The sequence below is a fragment of the Aotus nancymaae genome, unplaced genomic scaffold (assembly GCF_030222135.1).
Source record: "Aotus nancymaae isolate 86718 unplaced genomic scaffold, 86718_ANA_hifiasm-v0.15.2.pri h1tg000014l, whole genome shotgun sequence".
Classification (NCBI taxonomy): domain Eukaryota; kingdom Metazoa; phylum Chordata; class Mammalia; order Primates; family Aotidae; genus Aotus; species Aotus nancymaae.
This window is the reverse complement of record NW_026988425.1, coordinates 87,642,938-87,665,480: the sequence shown is the minus strand read 5'-3', so window position 1 is coordinate 87,665,480 and position 22,543 is coordinate 87,642,938. Positions and strand designations below refer to the sequence as shown.

Sequence of the window (22,543 nt, the reverse complement as noted above, 5' to 3'; positions counted from 1 at the left end):
GTCTTACTAGGTAATTTAAAGACCTGTCTTCAAGTTCTGAGGCTCTTCTGCTTGATCTAGTCTATTGTTGAAGTTTTCAGATGTATTTTATTTATTCAATGAATTCCTCAGTTCTAGAATTTCTGTTTGGTTATTTCTTATGACAACTATCTCTTTGTTAAATTTTTCATTAGTATCCTAAATTACTTTTTCCAATTTCTTTGTACTGGTTTTTAGTATTCTCTTGTATCTTACTGAGCTGCTTTATTATCAGTATTTTGAATTTTCCCCCAGGATTTCATAAACTTCTTTTTGATTCAGATCTGTTGCTATAGAATTATTCTGTTCCTTTGAAGGTATATATTTCATTGCTTTTTCTTGTTTTTTTTGTCTTACATTGATATATGCACATCTAGTTTAATAGTCACTTCCAATTTTTGTGTTTTTTTGGTAGGGGAGCAATTTTTCCTGAAGATGTATCCATGGTGTTGTTTGGGTAGGTCACTTTGGCTTTGATTCTGAGTGTAGTCTCTGATTTCTTTGGTTGTAGGCAGCATCCATGGTATTTGTGGTTTTTTTGGTGTGTTAGGATATATTTGTTAATTGTAGGCTTAGTGAAGTTTTGGTGGGGACTGGGATGCCAGGTAGGCCAGTCTTTGGGCCCCAGTGGTGGCAGCAGTGGGCTAAGCATGCCTGCCCTTGGATGCCAGAGCAGTGTACAGTGACACTGGTGTTAGTGGGTTTAGGCAGGCCCATTCTTGTGCCTTTATAGATGGATTGCTCAGGTGCCAGGAATGGCAGCATTGGTGTGTTAGTCAGGGTTCTCTTAGAGGGACAGAACTAATACAGAAAAGAACTAATATATATAAAAGGGAGTTTATTAAGTATTAGCTTACATGATCACAAGGTCCCACAATAGGCTTTCTGCAAGCTGAGGAGCAAGGAAAGCCAGTCCCAGTCCCGAAACTGAAGAACTTGGAGTCTGATGTTTGAAGGCAGGAAGCATACAGCATGGGAGAAAGCTATAGGCTGGGAGGCTGGGCCTGTCTCTCATTTTCATGTTTTTCTGCCTGCTTTATATTCTCTGAAAGCTGATTATATTGTGCCCACCAGATTAAAGGTGGATCTGCCTTCCCCAGCCCACTGACTCACATATTAATCTCTTTTGGCAACACCACACAGACACACCCAGGATTAATACTTGGTGTCCCTCAATCCAATCAAGTTGACACTCAGTATTCACCATCACAATTAGGCTGGGTGGGTGGGTGTGTTCTTGAATCCCTGGGCAGCAGGTGTGGTTTGATTGATGGCAGTAGCACTGGGACAGCCTTCTGGGACCCAAGCCATCCACACGCATTGGTGGTGGCTGCAATGCACCAGTGGCTGGTGAGTGCACCAGTCCCCAGGCCCATACGTGGTACATGTGGGTGAGTGCCAGCTGCAGTGTTAGCAGCACATTGGAAGGGCCCAACCTCAGATCCCAGAGGAGTGCTCAAATGCTAATGGTGGTGGTCTGAGCTGGGCAATCCCCAGGCCCCAGGAGGGCATGCTTGGGTACTCTGGGGAGTGGAGCCAGGCCAGGTAGACCTGTCCTTAGGCTCCCTGGGGGTGCATGCAGGCCTTGGCTGTGATAGACAGGTGCAGAATGATGCCAGGCTGCCAGAAAATGCTTTGTTGGGAGCAGCAGCTGCTGCATTGTGACCCTGCAACTAGGTAGAGTGGGGTTGCTTTCAGTGTGAGCAGACATAGGCAGCTGGGGGTGGGGGTTGCAGTCTTCAGTCATGCCTCAGCTCTGCTGTATTCCAGTGCAGTGGTAGCTGCAGGGCAGTGGAATTTGTTCCTCAAGGTACTTGAATATTCATGGCTACTCCTTACCAGCAGCTCATGGTGGCTGACAGTGGCTCTCACCTCAGCCCCAATATATTCCCTCAACTCCACTGATATTTCCTGCCCACAGCCACTGCTGCTGGTATATAATCAGTGTACATTGCTCTAGTAGATAATCAGCAGCAGTGGCTGTGGTCAGGGAATATCAGTGGAGCTTCAGGGCTGTGGAGATACAGGTGCTCTTGGACTGTGTGGCAAGACACAGCCTGGTAGAGGGCTGGGCTCTCAAAATAGTGCCGCACTCCACCTTCTTAGGACTCAGGGGTTTGTGGGACTCAATGTGAGCTCCCACTTTGGACCGGTGCCATTATTGTGTGCTTCCCTATGTTAGTTTTAGGGACTGCAAGGGTCACAGGGCTGTCTTGTGACTAGAATTATCCGAGTCTATGGCAGGAATGTAGACTGTTAGGGGACTCTTACTTATCCTTTCCCTGCATTTCAGGAGCCTTTCTAGGCTCCTAGCTGATCCCAGCTGAGCATACTAAGCCACTCCCCTCTCCTTCCTTGCTTTTGATGTTTCCTATCACTTTTCTGTTGAGTTCCAGTGTGCTTTCTTAGATAATATATTTGAAGTACGATTATCTACTTTCTGTTTGGTTCCTTTCCATGGACGAGGCGAATACCAAATGCATCTAATCAGCTATCTTGAAGGCAACACTTACTAATGAATTTTACCAAGTATTTAAGGAAAAATAATACCAATTCTACTCAAATTCTTTCAGAAAATCTAAGATAATAATACCTCTGACATCTTCTATGAGGCCAGCATTACCCTAATACCAAAACCAGGCAAAGAACTACATTGCTTGTGTACGTATATGGAGAAATTCATAACAAAACTAGCAATTCAAATCCAACAATACATAAAAATGATCATAATACATCATGATCAATTATGGTTTACCCCAGGAATGCAAAGTTGATGTAACGTTTGAAAATGAATGTAATTTGCCATATTACCACCTTTGAAAGATGCCAAAGGGTTTATACTACATAATTCCACTTAGATGAAATTTGTGGAAATGCAAATTGGTCTACGTGACAGAAAACACATTAGGAGCTGACTGGGGACAGAGGCCAAGGAAGGGAGTACGGAGTAGGTTGGGGACAAAAGTGATTACAAAGCGGCAAGAGGAAAATTTTGATAATGTTGAATATGTTCATTATCTGGATTGTGATGATGGTTTACTGATATACATGTCAAATTTCATCAAATTTTACAGTTTGGAAATATGCAGCTTATTTTACATTCATTATATCACAGTAAATCTTTACATGTTTTCAACAAATTATTTTATTGTTTCTTTAGAAGTCACAGTTATATGAGGCTTTGAATTATTTACCACAAATACTGCCATGAAACTTCTCAGATACCTGCGTCTTGTCAGGATAGTCTATGGTACATGTAGCACATTAACTTTTAAAAATTGTGGGTGGATGATAAGTCTAATGGCAATTTTTTAGGAACCAGTTACTCCTCTGAGAGCACATTATAAATTGCAGAAGAAAGTAACATTGGCATTTTTTGTTTACAGTTAAAGACAAAAAATTCTTTGAAAATTACAACCAGTCTCTTGAAAAGTGGTCTCTCTCACAAGCTGTCACTGGTCTAATAGACACAGGAAGAATATCTGAAGCTGAAACTCTCTGCACAAAGGTATTATTATGGTGTGTGCATTGGAATTCATGGATTCTTATCTCACTTGGAAAATAAATTCAAAAATGGAATGTGTGAGGCCAGACGTGGTGGGTCACTCCTGTATTCCTGGAACTTTGGGAGATTGAGATGGGAGGATCACTTGAAGCCAGGAGTTTGAGACCAGCCTGGGCAACAAAGTGAGAGGCTGTCTCTACAAAAAATTACAAAGTTGGCTGGGCCTAGTGATGTATGCCTGTAGTTTCTGCTACTTGAGAGGCTGAGGCAGGAGAATTGCTTGAGCCCAGGAATTTGAGGTTGTGGTGAGCCATGATTGTGACACTCCAGCCTGGGAAACAGAGCAAGGCCCTGTCTCAAAAAAAAAAAAAAAAAAAAGGGAAAGCATGTTATTTAAAGAACATGTAGTAGCATGTAGTAGTGGTGATGACAATTATGATGATAACAACTAAAATTTACTGATTACTGTACTTGCCACAAACCAGTCACTGCATTTAGCATTTTGTATTTGAACTTCACAACAATCTTAGGATATAGGTATTTATTATTATCCTCATTTTTACAGATGAGAAAAACTAAGGGTTTAAAGAGGATAAGTAACGTGCACAGGAGCTCACAATTAGGAATGGATAGAGTTGTGATTTAAACTCACATTTGTCTGACTCTAGGATTCAAGCTCTTATTATAGGTCTTTAAAAAATTTTTTTTATTTGTTTTTGGATACCATTAGAGAGGCAGCATTTTCCTTTGATTTCTGATTGCTTCCTTCTTAATGCTATATTTTCCAATATCTCTTCAGTTTTCCAAAGTTCTGAATCACATAGAATGACTGCGGAAATTGTCAAGTGGGTGACTGGAACCTACTCGGTAGTCTGTTTTTACATGTCAGGATTATAGAGCTCTATGCTTCAGGCTTTGTGAATAAATGTGTAGTACCTTGCCTAGAACATAGTTGGGGCTCAATAAATATTTACTGAATGAATGAATTAGTTTCCAAAGTGCACTTTAGAAATAATGTAATGGTTAAAGAGAGTTTTGAACATGACTTTTCCTGAAAACATCATGTTTCATATATGTAATGTTTTTGGAAAGATCAGTATACATTTTATAGAGAAGGAAGAATAGACTTTTGAAGATTTCTTTGGTCCTCAAATTTTATGAAAAGCAGAGTAATACTTTTTTTCTTTTATTTAAGGAATTCCATCTGAGGTAAGTTCAGGACAATTTATGCTTAGTAAACACCGTAAATGTTTGCTAAGCATAAACTGACAGGACAATTTATGCTTAGTAAACACTTCCTGTATTTACTAAGCATAAATTGTCCATTTGTTTACTAAGCATAAATTGTCCATTGCTCTGTGATCTCCAATAGAATAAGTGATGCCTTATGAACCTTTCCTTGTCAGTTTGTTGTTTCAATCTCTTACTTAGAAGAAAGCAATAAAATAAATTTTAGAAATACATTCAAGACTGTGATCTAATGAGTAAAAAGTAGAAAAGTAGGCTATTGAGAGACAAGCAATAAAGAAACAAATATTTGAAACAATAGTGGGAGAACTTGTATGCAGAAATTCTTCATACATACATATATATACACACAGGATATAAGTATATATAATACATTTATGTGTGTATGTAGGTAAGTATTTTAAGAAATAAATAGTAGCTTAAGGAAATGAGAAAATAGGTCATTTTTCTTACTTGCAGTACTTGAAAACACTGTGTCTCGAAGAAAGACATAGATCTTTGTTAGGAAGTTAAGAAAGAAAAAATGCATGCCTCTTTTCTTCTTACACAGTATAGTTTATTCCAGTATAGAACAGTGACAGCCTTCCCACTTAATTTTATATTTTCTTACTTCAGCTATCTACTTACATTCAGAACCTAAATTTTTCAGGATATCACTTAAGAGTAAACTAAGTCAAAGGGAAATACATTGTACATTACAATAATAATAGAATTACTGATTTTAAAGGTTATTTAAATGTAAAGTTTGATATTTACAAGTTGTTCATTGTTTTGTTTATTTAGTTTTTGCTGTTGTTTATTCTTTAATAAGAAAAGGTATAAACATTCAGAATTTTATTTTCCCAACTTGGAGAATATGCCTTTTATTTTTAACATTTAAGAACCTATTTGATGTATTTCTATTTGGAATTTAATTTCTAGTATTTAAAAAGTAACCCTGATCAGCCAGCCGTTATCTTACTTTTGAGACAAGTTCAGTGTAAACCACTCCTGGAGTCACGAAAGCCACTCCCAGATGCTGTACTTGAAGAACTACAAAAAACAGTCATGTCCAACTCAACCTCTGTTCCAGCTTGGCAGGTAAGTTTTCTCCTTCTTACTTGATTCCTCAATTAAAACACTTCATAATATTAGTTGATGTCAGGGCTATGCTCCATTTTTATTTGACTTGCTGTCACTCTTACCATGTTATCTCTCAGTTTCAAGATATAAAAGGCATTAGGGTTAGAGGAACTGAGAAAGTTTAATACTAATTTAGGATCTGCTACATTGATGATTTAAACTTTATAAATTTTCTCACTTTAAAACAGTGATGAAAATACTGTCTTTTATATGGGTTAATATGTTATGGGCATTTTATAATAAGAGTATCATAATGGTGTTTAACTCTGCCTTTAGAGGGGATGTGTATAGTTTCTCCCTAGCTACTTTACAGATAACCTGTATTTAGTGTTTTTAGAAATAATTATTTTCAGGATTCATGCTTGAATTAACAGATCATCTGCTTTTTCAGGTGGCTCTTGTTATCCACAGTAGCAAATGCACAATGATCACTGTGAACTTTGTTCATATTGATATTAAAATACAAGGAAGCACACAATTTGTTTATTATATATTTAATTTGTTATGTTTAAATATAAATATAACTTTTTATTTATAAATATTATAAATAAACATATGTGCCCCACAGAAAGTATCAAAGGGGCTTTTTGATATAGAAGTTTATTATCTTACTATAATTGGTTTTATATTCTGATCTTTTATTATATCAGCTTCTTGATAGCCCTGCTTTAGATAATTTTTAAAAATTATCTGGCATAAAATTACTGGATTATGAAAACTAAGCCTCCCTTTTACTGTGATTCTTTTTTCTCTTTTCTTAGAGTAAGTTTTCCATATGGGATTTAGGATTTAAGGTCAACATCTAGTTGACCTTAGAATGTCTAGTTAACCTTAGATATTTAATTCATGTTGATGATTTCATATTCATTGTCAAAGGGAGAAATACATTGTCAAACTAAAAAGGAAAAATCGAAGATAAATTATATCTTAAGTGTATTAGTCCATTTTCACACTGCTGATAGAGACATACCTGAGACTGGGCAATTTATAGAAGAAAGAGTTTTAATGGACTTACTGTTCTGTGTGGCTGGGGAGGCTTCACAATTATGGTGGAAGGTGGAAGTCATGTCTCACATGGCAGCAGACAAGAGAAGAGAGCTTGTGCAGGGAAACCCCCGTTTTTAAAAGCATCAGATCTTGTGAGACTTATTTGCTATCACAAAAACAGCACCGGAAAAACCTGCCCCCATGGTTCAGTTACCTTCTACTGGGTCCCTCCTATAACACATGGGAATTCAAGATGAGATTTGGGTAGGGACACAGCCAAATCATATCAGTAAGTAAAGTCTTAAGAGATTGTGTGTGTGTGTGTGTGTGTGTGTGTGTGTGTGTGTGATGATATAATTCACAAGGAATAAAGTGTAAAAATCTTAAAAGTACTACTCATTAAATATAACTGTTTAACACCTCCCATATCAAGATACAGAACAGTTCTAGCAACCCAACTGCCTCCCCCAGGCCTCTGTCAGTTGATCTCCCTGCTCAACTATCCCAACCCCAAAACAAGGAAAGCCTCTATTCTGACTTCTATTTAGTTTTTCCTGTTTTTGAACTTCATATCAATGGTTTACTCTTTTGTGTCTGGTTGCTTTCACTCAACAGGATGTCTATGAGATTCATTTGGTAGTTTCATGTAGCCATAGGTTTTTCGTTTCATTTTACGAACATACTATAATATTTATTCATTTTACTTTTGATGGACATTTGGGTGTTTCCAAGTTTTGACTAGTATGAATAATGCTGCTGTGACCATCCTTGGACCAGCTTTTTGGTGGGATATAGCATGTATGTATGGTTACTTTAATAGATCCTGCCAAAGAGTTATCTAAAATGATTATACCAGTTTACACTTGCACCAGCAGTGCATGAGCATTCCAAGTGCTGATATTGCTAGATTATTGTGTTTTTTCCCCCATTTTGGTGAATATGTAGGTAATAATATCTTGTGGTAGCTTTAACTTGTGTTTACTTGATATCTAATGATGTCAAACAACTTTTTATATGCTTATTGAGCCTTTGGATATTCTCTGTGTAAAGTGCTTTGCATAATTTTTAATGGGCTATTCATTTTTTACTTATTGAGTTATTGGAATTTATTGTATTTCCTGAATCCAAGCACATTTTTGGATATTTATTTTGCAAATATTTTCTTAGATCTATGACTACCTTTATTAATGTTATTTTTTGATGAATAGCTTTTAATACTAATGAAGTCTGATTATGGTTAATGCTTTATTGGGATATTCTGTTTAAGGACTTTTTGCTTACTCTAGGTTCATGAAGATTTTTTTTTAACATTTTGTTTTAGAAATTTTATTGTTTTACTTTTCATGTTTAGGTCTATAATTTATCCTGGGTTAATCTTTGTGAATATTGCATAAGTTAAGGTTCATTTTTACCCATAATTAACATAGTACCAATTTTTGAAAAGACCATTTGGTCCCCATGGAATTACAGTTATGCCTTTATCACAAATCAGCTGTGTATGTATGGGTTGTTCAGGCCTCCTTATTATTTTCCATTGGTCTATTTGTTTATTCTTTTGTTTGTTTTTTATTCTTAGTATAGCTTTATAGTTAGTCTTGATATGTGGTTAATATTTAAACCTCCAACTTTTTGTTTTCCTTCAAGTTTGTCTTAGGTCTTTTGCATTTCCAAATACAGTAGTCTCACCTTATCTGCAGAGAAGATGTCCCAACACCCCTAGTAGATGCCTCAAACCGCAAATAGTAATGAACCATACACAAATACACACACACACACGCACACAAATGTTTTTTTCCTATACATACATACATACCTATGATAGTTTAATTTATAAATTAGACACGGTAAGAGATTAACAACAATAATAAAATAGTTATAACAATGTACTATAATAAAAGTACATACTCTCAGAGTATTTTATTGTATTGTACCACGGGTAACTGAAACCACAGTTTAGCGTTGCGGGGGGTAGGTCTACTGTAAATTGTTAATTCTTACCCAAAAAAGCTCTGCTGGGATCTTAATTGAGATTGTTTGGAATCTACAGTTTAATCTGGGGACAAATGACAAAGTAATACTCTGCTGAATATTTTCTGTCCACAAATGTAGCATATTCCTCTATTTAATTAAGTTTTAAATTTCTCACAGCAGTATTTTTGCAGTTTTCAACCTAGAGGTCTTTTATACTTTACTGTTAAATTTATTTCTAGGTATTTGGTATTTTTGTTGTTGTTCCTTTCTCTGTGTGTGCGTGTGCTTAAATTATCTCCAGACATTTAAAAATTCAGTTGATTTTTATATGTTGACTTTCCAGCACCTTGCTAAATTCACTTATTCTTTGAAATGGTTTTGAATTTTGTACCTAGAGAGTTATGCCACTTTTACCTTTTTCTTCCCAATATTTACATATTAAGGTTTTTTGTTGATTTGTTTGTTTTGCTTTATTGTACTGTCTGGAACCTTTAATACAGTATGAAAAGTGGTGAAAAATAAACATTCTTGTCTTATTCTTACCTCACGTGGAAAGCATTGACTATTCTGTTACTAAGTATGGTGTTTGCTATAGGTTTTTATAAATATCTTTATCAGATTAAGAAGATTCTACTCCAAATATGCTAAGAAAAGTTTTTCTTAAAAAATAATGGGTCTTGAATTTTATTAAATCTTTTTTTATGGCATCTATTAAAATAATCTTTTTCTTTGTTCTGTTAATATGGTAGATTATATTGATTTTCAAATATTAAGCCAACTTTGCATTCTTAGACTAAGCCCTATTTGATCATTATATATTATTATTTTTACATATTACTGGAGTCGATTTGCTAATAGTCAGCTGTTGCTAAAAGAATTGGCAGTATGACAACCCTTTTTTGACCTGTAATTGTTTTTGGGGCACAGAACTTACCAATAACTAAATAGAAATCTTTTCTCCATCAAAATTTATTGTATTTATTGGAAGTGGGGATAAAGACTGCATAGTAAACTAAAGTCCTTTGCCTCCTTCTCCCCTTTTTGTTTCTTAGTGGCTGGCACATGTGTATCAGTCTCAAGGAATGATGAGTGCTGCAGAGATGTGTTACAGAAAGAGTCTACAAGTGGCATCCCAACAGGGCAGTTGGAGTGGGAAGCTCTCAAGTCTGTTGAGACTAGCAATGCTTGCATTAAAAGTCTGTATGGTAAGATCATGTTATTATTACGATCATGAAAAATTGATTTTTTTATCTTTCTTTGACATAAAGACTTTTTACATAGTAATATTCTATTGAGTTCCTGCTGTTTCATTGTCTTCTAGTGTGGCTTCTTGATACACTTTGTATTTTGGGTTCTTAATGGACATAGAGTAACATAAATCTATAGACTACAGCAGAACATTGTTGATGTTTGGGGAAAAAAGATTACAGTTTTAAAAGTTGAATTATAGTAAGATATACATTTTTGTTTCTTGGTGAAACAAATTGTTTTAGAATTAAATTTAGCTACTCCACTGTGACAAAAATGTTAATAGTGAACATTTCAGTCATTCTCATTTCAATTCAACATTCTCTAACAGGGATTTCTAGTAAATTATGACTTGACAACCTATTTTCTGATGCCAATTTATGTATATCAATCTGAAAGTCTTGCATGCTGATAGAGAAAATTTGTCAAGATAAATGTTTAAGTGGGAATGAGGGCAAACTGCAGAACAGGATATGTGATATAATTCTAATGGAGTGTTCATATATGTGGTATGAATTTTTAAGGATACATATCTCTAAATATACTATGTGTGTTTGTATGTGCATATGCTTAAAAGCACAAAGATATAATTACATGGAAAGATATATAAGCTATATAATGGCAGTTATTTGGAGAAGAGGACTGGGGGTTTTAAAGGATGGTAGAAGAGAATTTTTTATTTTATATCTTTTGATAGTGTTTGGATTTTTGATCATATGCTTATTATTTTGTAATTAAAAGTTAAACTGTCATTCTTTTGATTTTATAGGGTTAGAAGAAATTATCCTAGAGATCCCTACAGTACCTTATGTTTTTACCATAGTAACCTATGAGAATGTTAGTTATTCACTTTAACTAGGCATTTTGACAATGAAATATAAGAATTAGGACTTTTTTTTTTTTTTTTTGCTTTGGTGCTATTGCTATAGAGCACATTTAAGACGTTTATGTCAGGCTATTTCTGTTCATCCTTGCTTCCTTGCTCTGTCAGTCTGCCTTTGGGCATAGGAGGTTCTCTATAAATGGTTTTGAATGAATGGATAAATAATAATGTGGCCATCTAATTGTAGTTCACTATTTTGTTTTGTTTGCCCCATATTTATATATAACAAAGGTCTTTATAACCTTGATAATCGGTGAGCCATAGAAGCCACCCTTTGTACCTATTACATGCCTTTCAACTTATGAACTGGAGAAGTAGACACTCTTTTACCCTAACTTATTATTTGTTACTTTTCAATATTATTTGGTGATTTTTATTAATGCTAGGAAATTAAATCTGACCATGAATAGAACAAATTAATAATAGTTGTAATAATAGCAAACTATAGCATTTAGTCTGTACTAGGTACTATTATAAGTGCTTTACACTTATTAACTTATTTGATAGTCACAATAACCTTATTTGACAGATGAAGAAATTAGCTTACAGTTTAGTAATACCCATGTATACCTGCCCCCCACCTGCCCCACCTGTACCAGTACAACGCCACAAAAGTATTTTCTCTGAGAGCCTATGTTCTGGTTCTACCATTTACTACCTGTGAAACCTTCAGCGGGTTAAACTGATTAAAGCTCTTTTCTTTTTCTGTAGTAGTGGAGATCAGAATACCTACTTTGCCTTCTTGTGGCAGTGTTTGATAAATGAAGTAATGTTTACAAGTGCCTTTGTAAACCTTAAATCACTATTAATCCAATTTGTTCCTGAAAAAAACACTTGACATCCAGTAATTATAAAGGGGATACCATATTTCTATGGTAAATAGCTGGCAATATGGGGAGGATGGATATGTTAAAATAAGACTTTTATAGAAGACTACTGTATATGTGATAATATGTGATCTGGATGTAAAACTGACAGGTTGGCTAACATACTAAATATCAGATTCCAAAGTGAGATATCAGATCATGATAGATTGCAGTAGCATATAGGATCCTCCATATAACCTGAACTCAACCCTGAGCCATGGGATATTCCAATGTTCTCAGGGCTGCAGCATGTAGCTCAGGAGTATAGAGCTGAGATCTATGGCTGGCACTTAAGTTGGGGAGGAGCCCTTATCCTCAAGAACTGAGAGAGGTGAGATGCATGGGTTCCTGGGCAAGGGCAAGAATGGGGTACGCCTCCTTTGCAAGGCCAGTCCAGAAAGGTTTTGGCATATCTCCCTGTCATAGCCTCTGCACGAGACCCTGCAATGCAAATCAGCTAACAAAAGTAATGTGGGCATAGTGTGAATGATCAGAGGGGGCTTCCCCTAGGCCCCAGAGCAGACCCAGTGAGGGGGTCATTTCTACCCTGTCCCCACCATCACGACACTGAAGAGCATGACTGCAAATGCAAAGAAGTACAAAAGAGCCGTGTAGCTAAGTGTTAGCTTAGGTACCTACCATTACTCTTAAGCACTTTCTACTGGATTGCAGCCCAAACTACAACACCAAAAATTATCTTGCTAATATATATGCCTGTGAAACCAAGTGCAAGAATTCACCTACACGTAAAGAACCTGTACAGAGCCCTGGCTCTTTGGAAGCATCCAGAAATGAAGCCAACTGACTATACTCAACTTATACCACAGTTAAAGGAATACCAACTGTATTAGTCTGTTGCATTGCTATAAAGAAATACTGAGATTGGGTCATTTATAAACAAAAGAGGCTTAATTGGCTCATTGGCATTCCTGAGAGAGGATAAGCAACTTGGAAATGTATATTAGTCCACAAAAATTCTCCTAAATTTGCTAGAGAGGTTGGCATACAAATCTAAGAAATACAGAAAACCCCAGCTATATACTATACAAGATGATTCTCCCCAAGGCACATAGTCATCAGATTCACCAAGGTAATGCAAAAGAAGTCTTAAAGGCAGCTAGAGAGAAGGGTCAAATCACATACAGAGGAATCCAATCAGGTTAGCAGCAGACCTCTCCGCAGAAATGTTACAAGCCAGAAGCAGAAGAGTTTGGTGCCTATTTTCAGCATCATTTTTTCTTTTCTTTATTTTCTTGTTCCAAAGCATCCTTAATGAAAAGAAATTCTGACCAAGAATTTCATATCCCACCAAATTAAACTAAATAAGTGAAGGGCAAGCAAATGCTGAGGGAATTCATTGGTACTGATACAAAAACAGATACATTGACGAATGGAATAGAATAGAAAACTCAGAAATAAAGCTGTACACCTGTAACCATCTGATCTTTGACAAGCCTAACAAAAGTAAGCAATGGAGAAAGGACTTCCCTATTCAATAAATTGTACTGGGCCAACTGGCTAGTCATATGCAAAAGAATGAAATTAGACCGTTACCTTTCAGCATATATACAGACTAACTCAAGATGGATTAAAGATTTAAATGCAAGACCTCAAACTATTAAAATTCTAAAAGAAAACCTAGAAATACCTTTTTTGACACCGGCCTTGGCAAAGAATTTTTGGCTAAGTCTCCAAAAGCAATTCTAAGAAAAACAAAAATTGACAAGTGGGAATCTGGAAGGATCTGGAAGTTTCCACATTGCTAGAGGATGTGGAGAGAGTGAGAAGAATAGAATGCATTTGCTAGATTAGTGGAACTGCAGATGAGCAGGGCTGGCTTCATGGTCATGCAGCCCCTGCAGTTACACAGGGTGCCATACTTGATTTTATGCTCTGTAGTTGCTATCTTGAAATTCTTGACAATTTGTAAACAAAGGACCCTATACTTTATTTTGCACTGAGCCCCATAGCTGTGTTGCTGGGGCTGCAAATGAGAGACTACCATGAAGTTGTGAGTCTCTGCTAAAGCCAGATTGAGAAAAAGAGCTTTAAATATGTGTCAACCCTGGAGAGCTTGGCACCACCTTACAATAGCACCAGTTAAATGCAAACTTCTAGTATTTTAATAGAGGACCGAAGCTACAATTAGCCATGGGAGGTGGGAGTACTGGGGAAGAGGAACCAGCCACCTGCAACTGCCCTAGCCCGGGAGCTGAGGGAATTGGGAGAGGGGTGGGCGCAGGGAAGTATGTGCAAATATTACTTTTCAATGAAGACTGAAGTGCTGAAAAAAAAGGACATTCTAATTGAGACTGTATTTGTGAATGAATGTAAGAAAAATGTACGTAAGACTCACAGGGCCTAATGTAATTTACATCCAGAGACACAGAAAAATTATCTCTCAAATAAATGTTAAAGAGGTAGTGGGAGAAGAAAATAGAAATGCATTCTGATCACTTTGTTTAGTTGCCACTTATATATCTTTGGGCTAACTTTACAGAGTGTTTTATATGATTTCATAGAATTTAGAGAGTCAGTGATAGTTTTATGTTACTGGTTTTAAAAATATGTTAAGAATAATTGTATTAGAATGTGCCTTGCCTTACTTTCTTTGTCAGATGTACCCAAGGTCTCACTATTTATAGAAGATGCATCATAACCTCAGTTCTCTATTTTCACATTCATTATAGCTTCTTCTTAACTTGATTATACAAGTTACAGATGCCTATACAAGTGCAGTTGCCTATACTGCACTCAGAGATAGTTGCTCTAATTTTTGTTATATAATTTAGTGTTTGAAATAGACCATATATATAGACTTACTATATTGACTTTATTAAAATATGTATTCTGGATACTTGTGGTTATGAATTCTTGGTCAAAATTGGAGTTTTTTTTTGAATGAAACTTTGTAATGCATTTTTTTCTCTTTACATAATTCACTAAAGTGTTCATCACTTTAGTTTGTTACTGTTTCTTCAGAAATACTTACCTTTGTTATTTCTGAGTCAGTACCTAATAGGAAAATAAAGCTTCTAACCCAAGACAGCGATATATTAACATCTTTGCCATAAAGTAAAAAATTTAAAAGGTTTTTAGTATTGGTTATTTTGATTTAATGACTTTATCTCTGATCTGTTTTATACTTTTTTATATTGGGAATTTATTACAGTACTTTATTTCAGCCTTTCCTCTCTCCTTAGATAATTTTTGAAATGCAGAACTTTATATTTATCACTACCAGTTAAAGAATCAATTATGTTGGGAGGCCGAGGCGGGTGGATCACGAGGTCAAGAGATTGAGACCATCCTGGTCAACATGGTGAAACCCCATCTCTACTAAAAATACGAAAAATTAGCTGGGCATGGTGGCGCGTGCCTGTAATCCCAGCTACTCAGGAGGCTGAGGCAGGAGAATTGCCTGAATCCGGGAGGCGGAGGTTGCGGTGAGCCGAGATAGTGCCATTGCACTCCAGCCTGGGTAACGAGCGAAACTCCGTCTCAAAAAAAAAAAAAAAAAAAAAAGAATCAATTATGTTAAATTTAGTTTTGTATATTTGGTAGACCAAGATTGATAGATTTTATTCACCTTTTTAGTATAATAGTGCGTTTTCTTTGAACAAATATGTTCGTGTTTTTTAAATGATATCTCCTGTTTGAAAACTTCCTTTATCCAAGTCTACCCCATTTTGTAGCTCCTTAAGGGCAGAGATCAAATCTTATATCATTTTGTAGTAATTATACTCCTTCTATTATTTATATGGTGACTTACACAAATAGGTACTCAATAATGAGAATTGGATTGCATGCTTTTAAAGTAAATATGCCAAATCTTTGAGTTAATATTTGTCTTATATTTTTGTAGGCTAACATTTCCAGTGATCACTGGCCATCTTTGGTTCAAGAAGCTACAACTGAGGCCTTGAAACTTTGCTTTTGTCCACTAGCTGTTCTTTTACAAGCTTTGTTACAATTCAACCGCAAAATGGGGGCAAGGTATGAAGAATCTTCATCTTTTTCTTGTAAATGCTTCTTCACTTTAAATCCTTCTAGGAAACAATCAAGGAAAGATGATAAACTTTAAAGTTTTATAACAGACTAACAAACTTTGGAAGATATTTATGTGTTCGTATCTACTTTGGAAGGACTGGTTCCAGAAATCCAATAAGGGAGAAAAAAAAAGTCTTATATTTGTTTAAAAATGCAATTTGATACGTATTTATAGAATATGAGGAGTTTGCCATGATAGCATTTCCAGTGAAGAAGGCCTTGGAGTTTTTGTTCTTCACTGTGTTAAGAGGTGCCAACAGTCTGATGTGGGTTCTAGAATCAAATAAAACCAAAAGACCCTAATTCAAGGCTGCATTGTCAGAAGTTCTTGATAATGTAATAAGCTATGAAAAAAGTAATAAATATTGAAAAGACAGAGACATGTTGTTTATAAATGATGTGGTTTCCTTTCTAGAAAATCCAAAAGCTGATCTGATTAAAATATAAAAAAATCTATGGCAACAACATTTATATTTGAAATATACTTAAATTTGAAGAAAATTACTTAAAGATCACATGGGTAAAACATACAGGCAAGAATACTTTAAGATTTTGAAAATATCTAGTTTTAATATATATTACATAAAATACAAAGCATTTGTAAGTAAAGCAGTGATTGAGGAGCACACATTGGGACAGAATAGGTATGGTAGAAATGGAGGTTAATACATATAAATATGTAGCAAAAGGCACATCACAAAATAGGGGTGGTGGAAGATTAAGACCCTATGGCTGATTAGCAATTCCAGCACTATTTATTAATATTTACTTATTTTGGGCCATTTTTGTGTGTGACTGATTTTACTAAGAAATGTTTTAGGCTATAATTTAAACTTCCTAACGAACTACTTCGGCTCATGCTCAGTGTTGGTAACTTAGAGAGTACAAACCCCCTTTACCTCCCACTCCAATAATCTTTGTTAACACCTCCCATAATTTGTATCACCTTTAAAAACCTAGCCCAAATAAAGATGTAGTCTAAGAAAAATAACACTGTGCTCACTACGTGATCCCTCTGCAAAAGCATCTTCAAAACAAGTTATTTAGTTCCTGCTTCAAACTAATTGCTACTTAGAAGATCCTTCTATTTAGCAGTTCTGAATATACTATGGTTTATGTTATTTTTAGCAGTATAGAAGTTTTGGAGTCATAGATGTTAGTGAATTAGGAAAGAAAAAATTAGAACACAGCTGTAAATCAGCCTGCTATTATGTGGGTTCACATTATCATACACATCCTTGAAAATGTACACTAAAAGCCTGATATGATATACATAGCCTATAGTGTAAATGTTGAATATTTCTTGTCCCACTCTTTATCATCTTTGTATTATTTAGTGACTTATTTAGTTTCTGCCAATTTTTCAAAAAGATTAGAGGTAGAGCACTCAAAGTAGCTTATAAAATAGGGACTGTCTACCTATTCTCTTTGAAATGAGCCTTGATTTACTTCTCTGCCATCTGGGAATAATAACTACCTACCTAATAAGGTTGTGAACATTAACTACAACCATATGTATAAACATTTAGCATAGTACCTAGTGCATGATAAACACTTAATAGATATTGACTGTTATTATTACTTATTATCTGAATTAAAAAATCATAATCAGGTATCACATCTGCAAAAATATGAGAAAGATAATATATGTGTGGGATTAGCATGGGAAATACAGTAATTTGCATGCTTTGGACTAAATCTAAGTATCTTTTCTTCCAGAGAGACACGGCGTCTTTTGGAGAGAGTGGTATATCAGCCTGGCTATCCCCAATCTATTGTATCAACTGCACGTTGGTACCTACTGAGACACTTATATGCCAAAGATGACTATGAGCTTATTGATGTAAGGCATTTATTTTATTTAAAGTGTTTTATCTTTGACCTAAGGGTTTTAGAGTTATTGTTCAAAGTTACTTCACTTTTATGATTGAATTTTTTAAAACTGAGTGTGTAATTTTTTGGCTAACAAAGGACTACAAGGTCTACTGTTGCATCTGTTGAAAATAGAGAAATATTTATACACATTGTTTGAAGGTTAAATATATAGTTTGTATCTTACCAAGGGTTAGTTATGACATTCTCCTTTCAATGTTAGAATATCAAAAGCTGGGGCCCCTTGGCATAAATAACAGAATTGTTAAAACCTGTGTTTAAAAATAGTTTAATGTCAGTTTAACCTGTATATGTACAAATGCCTTTATATGGGAAAGCTATACAGGTTGAGCATCCCTAATCTAAAAATCCAAAGTCTGAAATGCTCCAAAATCTGAAACTTTTGAGTACCAACAACCTTGGGGTCATGATCAGTTGTGAAGCGTGTTATAAGTAATTGGATGCTAACCCTAAGTGACAAATAGATTTACTTTTTTATTTTCAGTAGTAAAATATAACAGATTCACGGACATTTTTATGTATCTCTCCATTAATGCATTTCTATGAGCTTTTTTAAGTAAAAGAGAAGGGTAGAATTTTAGGGAGCTTGTCTAATTGCCGGACTTTATCTTTGAACCAGTGAGAACATCACAAGTTTTAAAAGTTATCCATTAAACAAACTGAGGTTTATAAAAAGTTGCAAACTGCTGATCTAAAGCCCTTACCTAGTGAAGTTTATTACAATACAAATACATGACCGTCTAAACCCAACCTAAACCAGTAGCAAAAGTTAGTGTTTTCATTCCCTTTTTTGGCCAGAAAGGAATGACTTGACTATACTCTGTTTCATATTATTTATATACCTTTGCTATTTCTTTAGAAATGGATGGATAAAATATTTTATCCAGTTTTTGGTAAACACTGGATTATTTTATAGTAAGGAAGTAAAGAAAAAGTCGTAAGAATGAAGCAACGAATCAAGACTTTTTCCCAAAGCAACATTTGTTTAAAACTATAGCTATTCATTCCTTTTCTTTTTTAAATAAAGGAATCTAAAGAAGTTGAAGTTTTTAAGTTTATTTAAGCAAGAAGCAAGTGAAAGTGGCCAACTGGCAAACCAAAGGAGAGAATATATGTGCATGAATTGTCACTGGTCTTGTATTACTATCACAGCAATTATACTGTTTTTGCCTGCCTATATTTCTCATTTCCTGAACTCAGAATATGATACACCTCTTACAGTCTTTTTAACCCAGTTTCTCATCTTCAGAGATCTCAACCTACTGAAATTGTGGAATGCACAGTTTTTTCTTAGGTGTGGGTCGAGGGTGGGTACTGTCCTGTGCAATATTGGATATCTAGCAGCATCCTTGGTCTGCTAGGTGCTAGTTGTATTTTCGTGGCCATTGCAGTGGAGGCTAATAGGCAGATAGGATGGAGTTAGAGGTAACAGACTCCTAATGGAATGTTCATATTATCTTTAAAAGAATTATTTGCCTTCTTCTTGCCTTTACTATAAAATACCTGTGACAGTTTCTACTCTACTTCTTATGGGATGGCTCTGGCATCTAAATATATAAACATATATGTATCCAAAATTATTTTGAATAATGTAGAGAATATACAAATATATTGGGTTAAAATTGTCATAACTTTAGCCAACAATTTTAAAAACACGATGAAAATCAGTGAAAAGCTCTTTCAGTACCTACAGCGTTTTGAAATACTGTTTGCCTTTTGGTGAAACATAAAACATTAAAGAAATAGTGAAGAAAACAGTGCTTGGAGAAAGGCATTGTAATCAACATATTGCAAACCAAAAAGGCAGACATATATGAATGTTGAGAGACAGTTCACCATGGATCTCTTGCATTCCAAAAAATCCTGTGAGTAGGAAGCCTGATTACTCTTTGTTCTAGTCTATCTTTTCAAAGATATTTGTATAGTGAACATCCTTGTAAGACAGAGATAGTATCTCCTTCCAGAACAAAGGGTAGATATTCCTGTCCATTATAAAAGATTAAGCATCTAGGCTTGGGGTTCCCTTCTTGTAATGCAACTGACTACATATGTGAGAAACTATATCAGTCCATCCATGTCACAGGCTGAGAGGACAAGAACGGAGGCAGATATGTTGACGCTTATGCTGTTTGCAATACCTTGAGTAATGATGACTTTTCTTTGTAACATAAAGAGCCCTGTGTCTTCTGGCAGTATCTACGGAACTGTGACAGGCTAACTTACTAGCTTGCAAATAGAGCAACATCTCAGACTCTTCACAGTGCTTGACAATGAACAACCAAAACATGTTTTAGTATGAATGATCAGCTGAAATTGAATCTTCTAGTTTGTGAAATTGGTGATATCATGAAAATGTTCATGAAAAGCCTAGAACCTAGAGCCTAGATCCTGAGCTGTGATTTTAAAAGGGAGCAATTTCATTTGAACAGTTCTATGCATAAAGTGGTCTTTTCGAATAAGGGTTTAGAGGTGACAGTATTATAAAGCCACCAAACAAAACCTTTGATTTTATAATGATAGGAATCAGGCTGGGCGCAGTGGCTAACGTAATCCCAGCACTTTGGGAGACCGAGACCAAGGCCAGCAGATTACTTGATGTCAGAAATTTGAGACCTGCCTGACCCCATCTCTACTAAAAATACAAAAATTACCCAGGCGTGGTGGTGAGCACCTGTAAGCCCAGCTATTTGGAAGGCTGAGGCGGGAGAATTGCTTGAACCCAGGAAGTAGAGGTTGCGGTGAGCCAAGATTGTACGACTGCCCTCCAGCCTGGATGACAGAGCAAGACTCTGTCTCAAAAAAAAGATAGCAATCAGAATGTTGGCAGCTGTACTGCTTTGAATAAATTGTGCATCTCTCTGATGTTAGCTTTGTTTGAACAGTTAATATCTGAAAAAGTGACTAAAGATTGCACAGAGTCACTTTTCCTAGTGTAGTTTGATGTTGCCTTTTCAAGACTGCTGCCCTTGGATTACTCGGCTTCAATGGATCGAAATACAGATATTGTTAATAAACAAAATACTAATGTTCCTGTGTGTGATTTCCCACAGGTGCTGGTAAACAATGCCAAAACTCATGGAGATGCAAGAGCATTGGAACTGAATCAGAGATTGTCCTCACAATAACAATGGATTATTTTATAGTAAGGAAGCAAAGAAAAAGCTGTAAGAATGAAGCAATGAATCAAGACTTTTTTCCAAAGCAACATTTTTTTAAACTATATTTATTCCTTTTCTAAAGGAATCTAAAGAAGTTGAAGTTTTTAAGTTAGTGATGCAATTTTTCATTAACTCTAAACCTGATTTTAATCTGAAAAAAAAAATTAATTTGGAAAGACCAAAATGAAAGGAAAACCATTATTCTCTTGATTGCCTAAACATCATTTTTAAACCATTATTTTCTGCATCTTGCATGGTGCACAATAGAATATCTCTTACTGTAATCCCTTACAATAAAGCCTTAATAGCCATTTTCTAAGTAATATGCAAAAGTAGATTAGCATAGTGCACCATTTTCTTTTATTGAAAATCAAATTCAAAGATTTAATTTCTGCTATGAATTCTAGAGTTCAGCAAACTGACTCATCATAAAATCCAAATAATTTTGTAACTTATTTATCTAGTGATTCATCTCAGATTCTGTTGAAGAAACGTAATATAAATGTTGATGAGTCTAGACTCTAATGGATATGTTTATATAATTCTGAACACTCAGGTGTGTGAATGCATTTAAAAACATTAATGGAAAATAATGCTGACAGTATTTAATTGATCATGAATTCCTTCAATTATGATGGAAAGACTTGAACTTTCTGAAATAAAACCAAAATACAGTGTCTTTTTTTTTTTGTAGTATCAATATCAGACGTTAATTTCTAAATTTCAAGTTTTAAAACTTGAAAGCACAGTTACCTATTTTTTTAAGCTCTACATATTTCAAGAAACTATGTCACTTTGGATTCGTGGTTTTAAAATTATTTTCAGACACATACATTATTTATTGTACAGAAGATATTTGGGTATATGATTTATGTATGTGGCTTTTCTAAACCAGCAGCTTTAGAATGTTTTTAAGATAATATAAATTGATAATATTCTATAGTTAAGTTGTACTTCAGAGGTTAATAATTGAAGTGAACTTTAATCTGGTGTTTCCCAAATCTGGCTGAACATTATAATCATTCATACCTATGCAGTCAGAATCTTTAAGGATGGGGACAGGCCTAGGACTCTGCATTTTAAAGGTATGCCTAAGAAATCCTAATGTTCATTCAGATTTGCAAACTACTATATTACTCCAATGATGACTCTTCCCTTTATTCTTTATTTATTCAGCAAGTTTCAACATGTGCCATTCTCTGCTCATTTCTTTCTTTTCTTCATAACTGTCAAACTGATTCAGTGATTTTAACAACCTGGTCCACAGACTTAGCCACAGATGCACTTCAAAAGGCTGCCTGCGTAGCCCTTGTTCCCATGCCCCTGTTTCCTCAGGAAAACACATCAGCTTTTGCTTCCAGAATGGGTTGGCTCCATCTACCTAAATGCTTTGTATTCAATTTTTGCCCTCCATCTGTTTTCTGGAGTGCCACTTGCTTCACAAGATTACCCTTTGCTTCAGGACCATAATCAAGGGGTAGCCTTTTGACTCCCTTGCCAAATTCTGCCTTCTAGGGACCTCAAACCCAGGTTTTCTAGACTGGAGGGTTGGAAAAACACCTGAGTTGATAGTGTCTTTTTTGCGTTTGTATGC

General features: G+C 35.4%; 1 protein-coding gene across 1 annotated transcript in view; it reads left to right on the top strand.

The window, feature by feature from the left end:
* The window catches only part of SKIC3 (SKI3 subunit of superkiller complex), a 95,032-nt gene extending 73,402 nt beyond the window's left edge, over window positions 1–21,630 (top strand). Inside the window, exons 37-42 of the mRNA XM_012477587.3 lie at window positions 3,405–3,526; window positions 5,693–5,851; window positions 9,904–10,056; window positions 15,714–15,844; window positions 17,618–17,741; window positions 20,842–21,630. Coding sequence (XP_012333010.2) covers window positions 3,405–3,526; window positions 5,693–5,851; window positions 9,904–10,056; window positions 15,714–15,844; window positions 17,618–17,741; window positions 20,842–20,916 — 764 coding nt within the window. The 3' untranslated portion in view covers window positions 20,917–21,630. The remainder of the gene's footprint in view (window positions 1–3,404; window positions 3,527–5,692; window positions 5,852–9,903; window positions 10,057–15,713; window positions 15,845–17,617; window positions 17,742–20,841) is intronic.
* The last annotated feature ends 913 nt before the right edge of the window (window positions 21,631–22,543 follow it).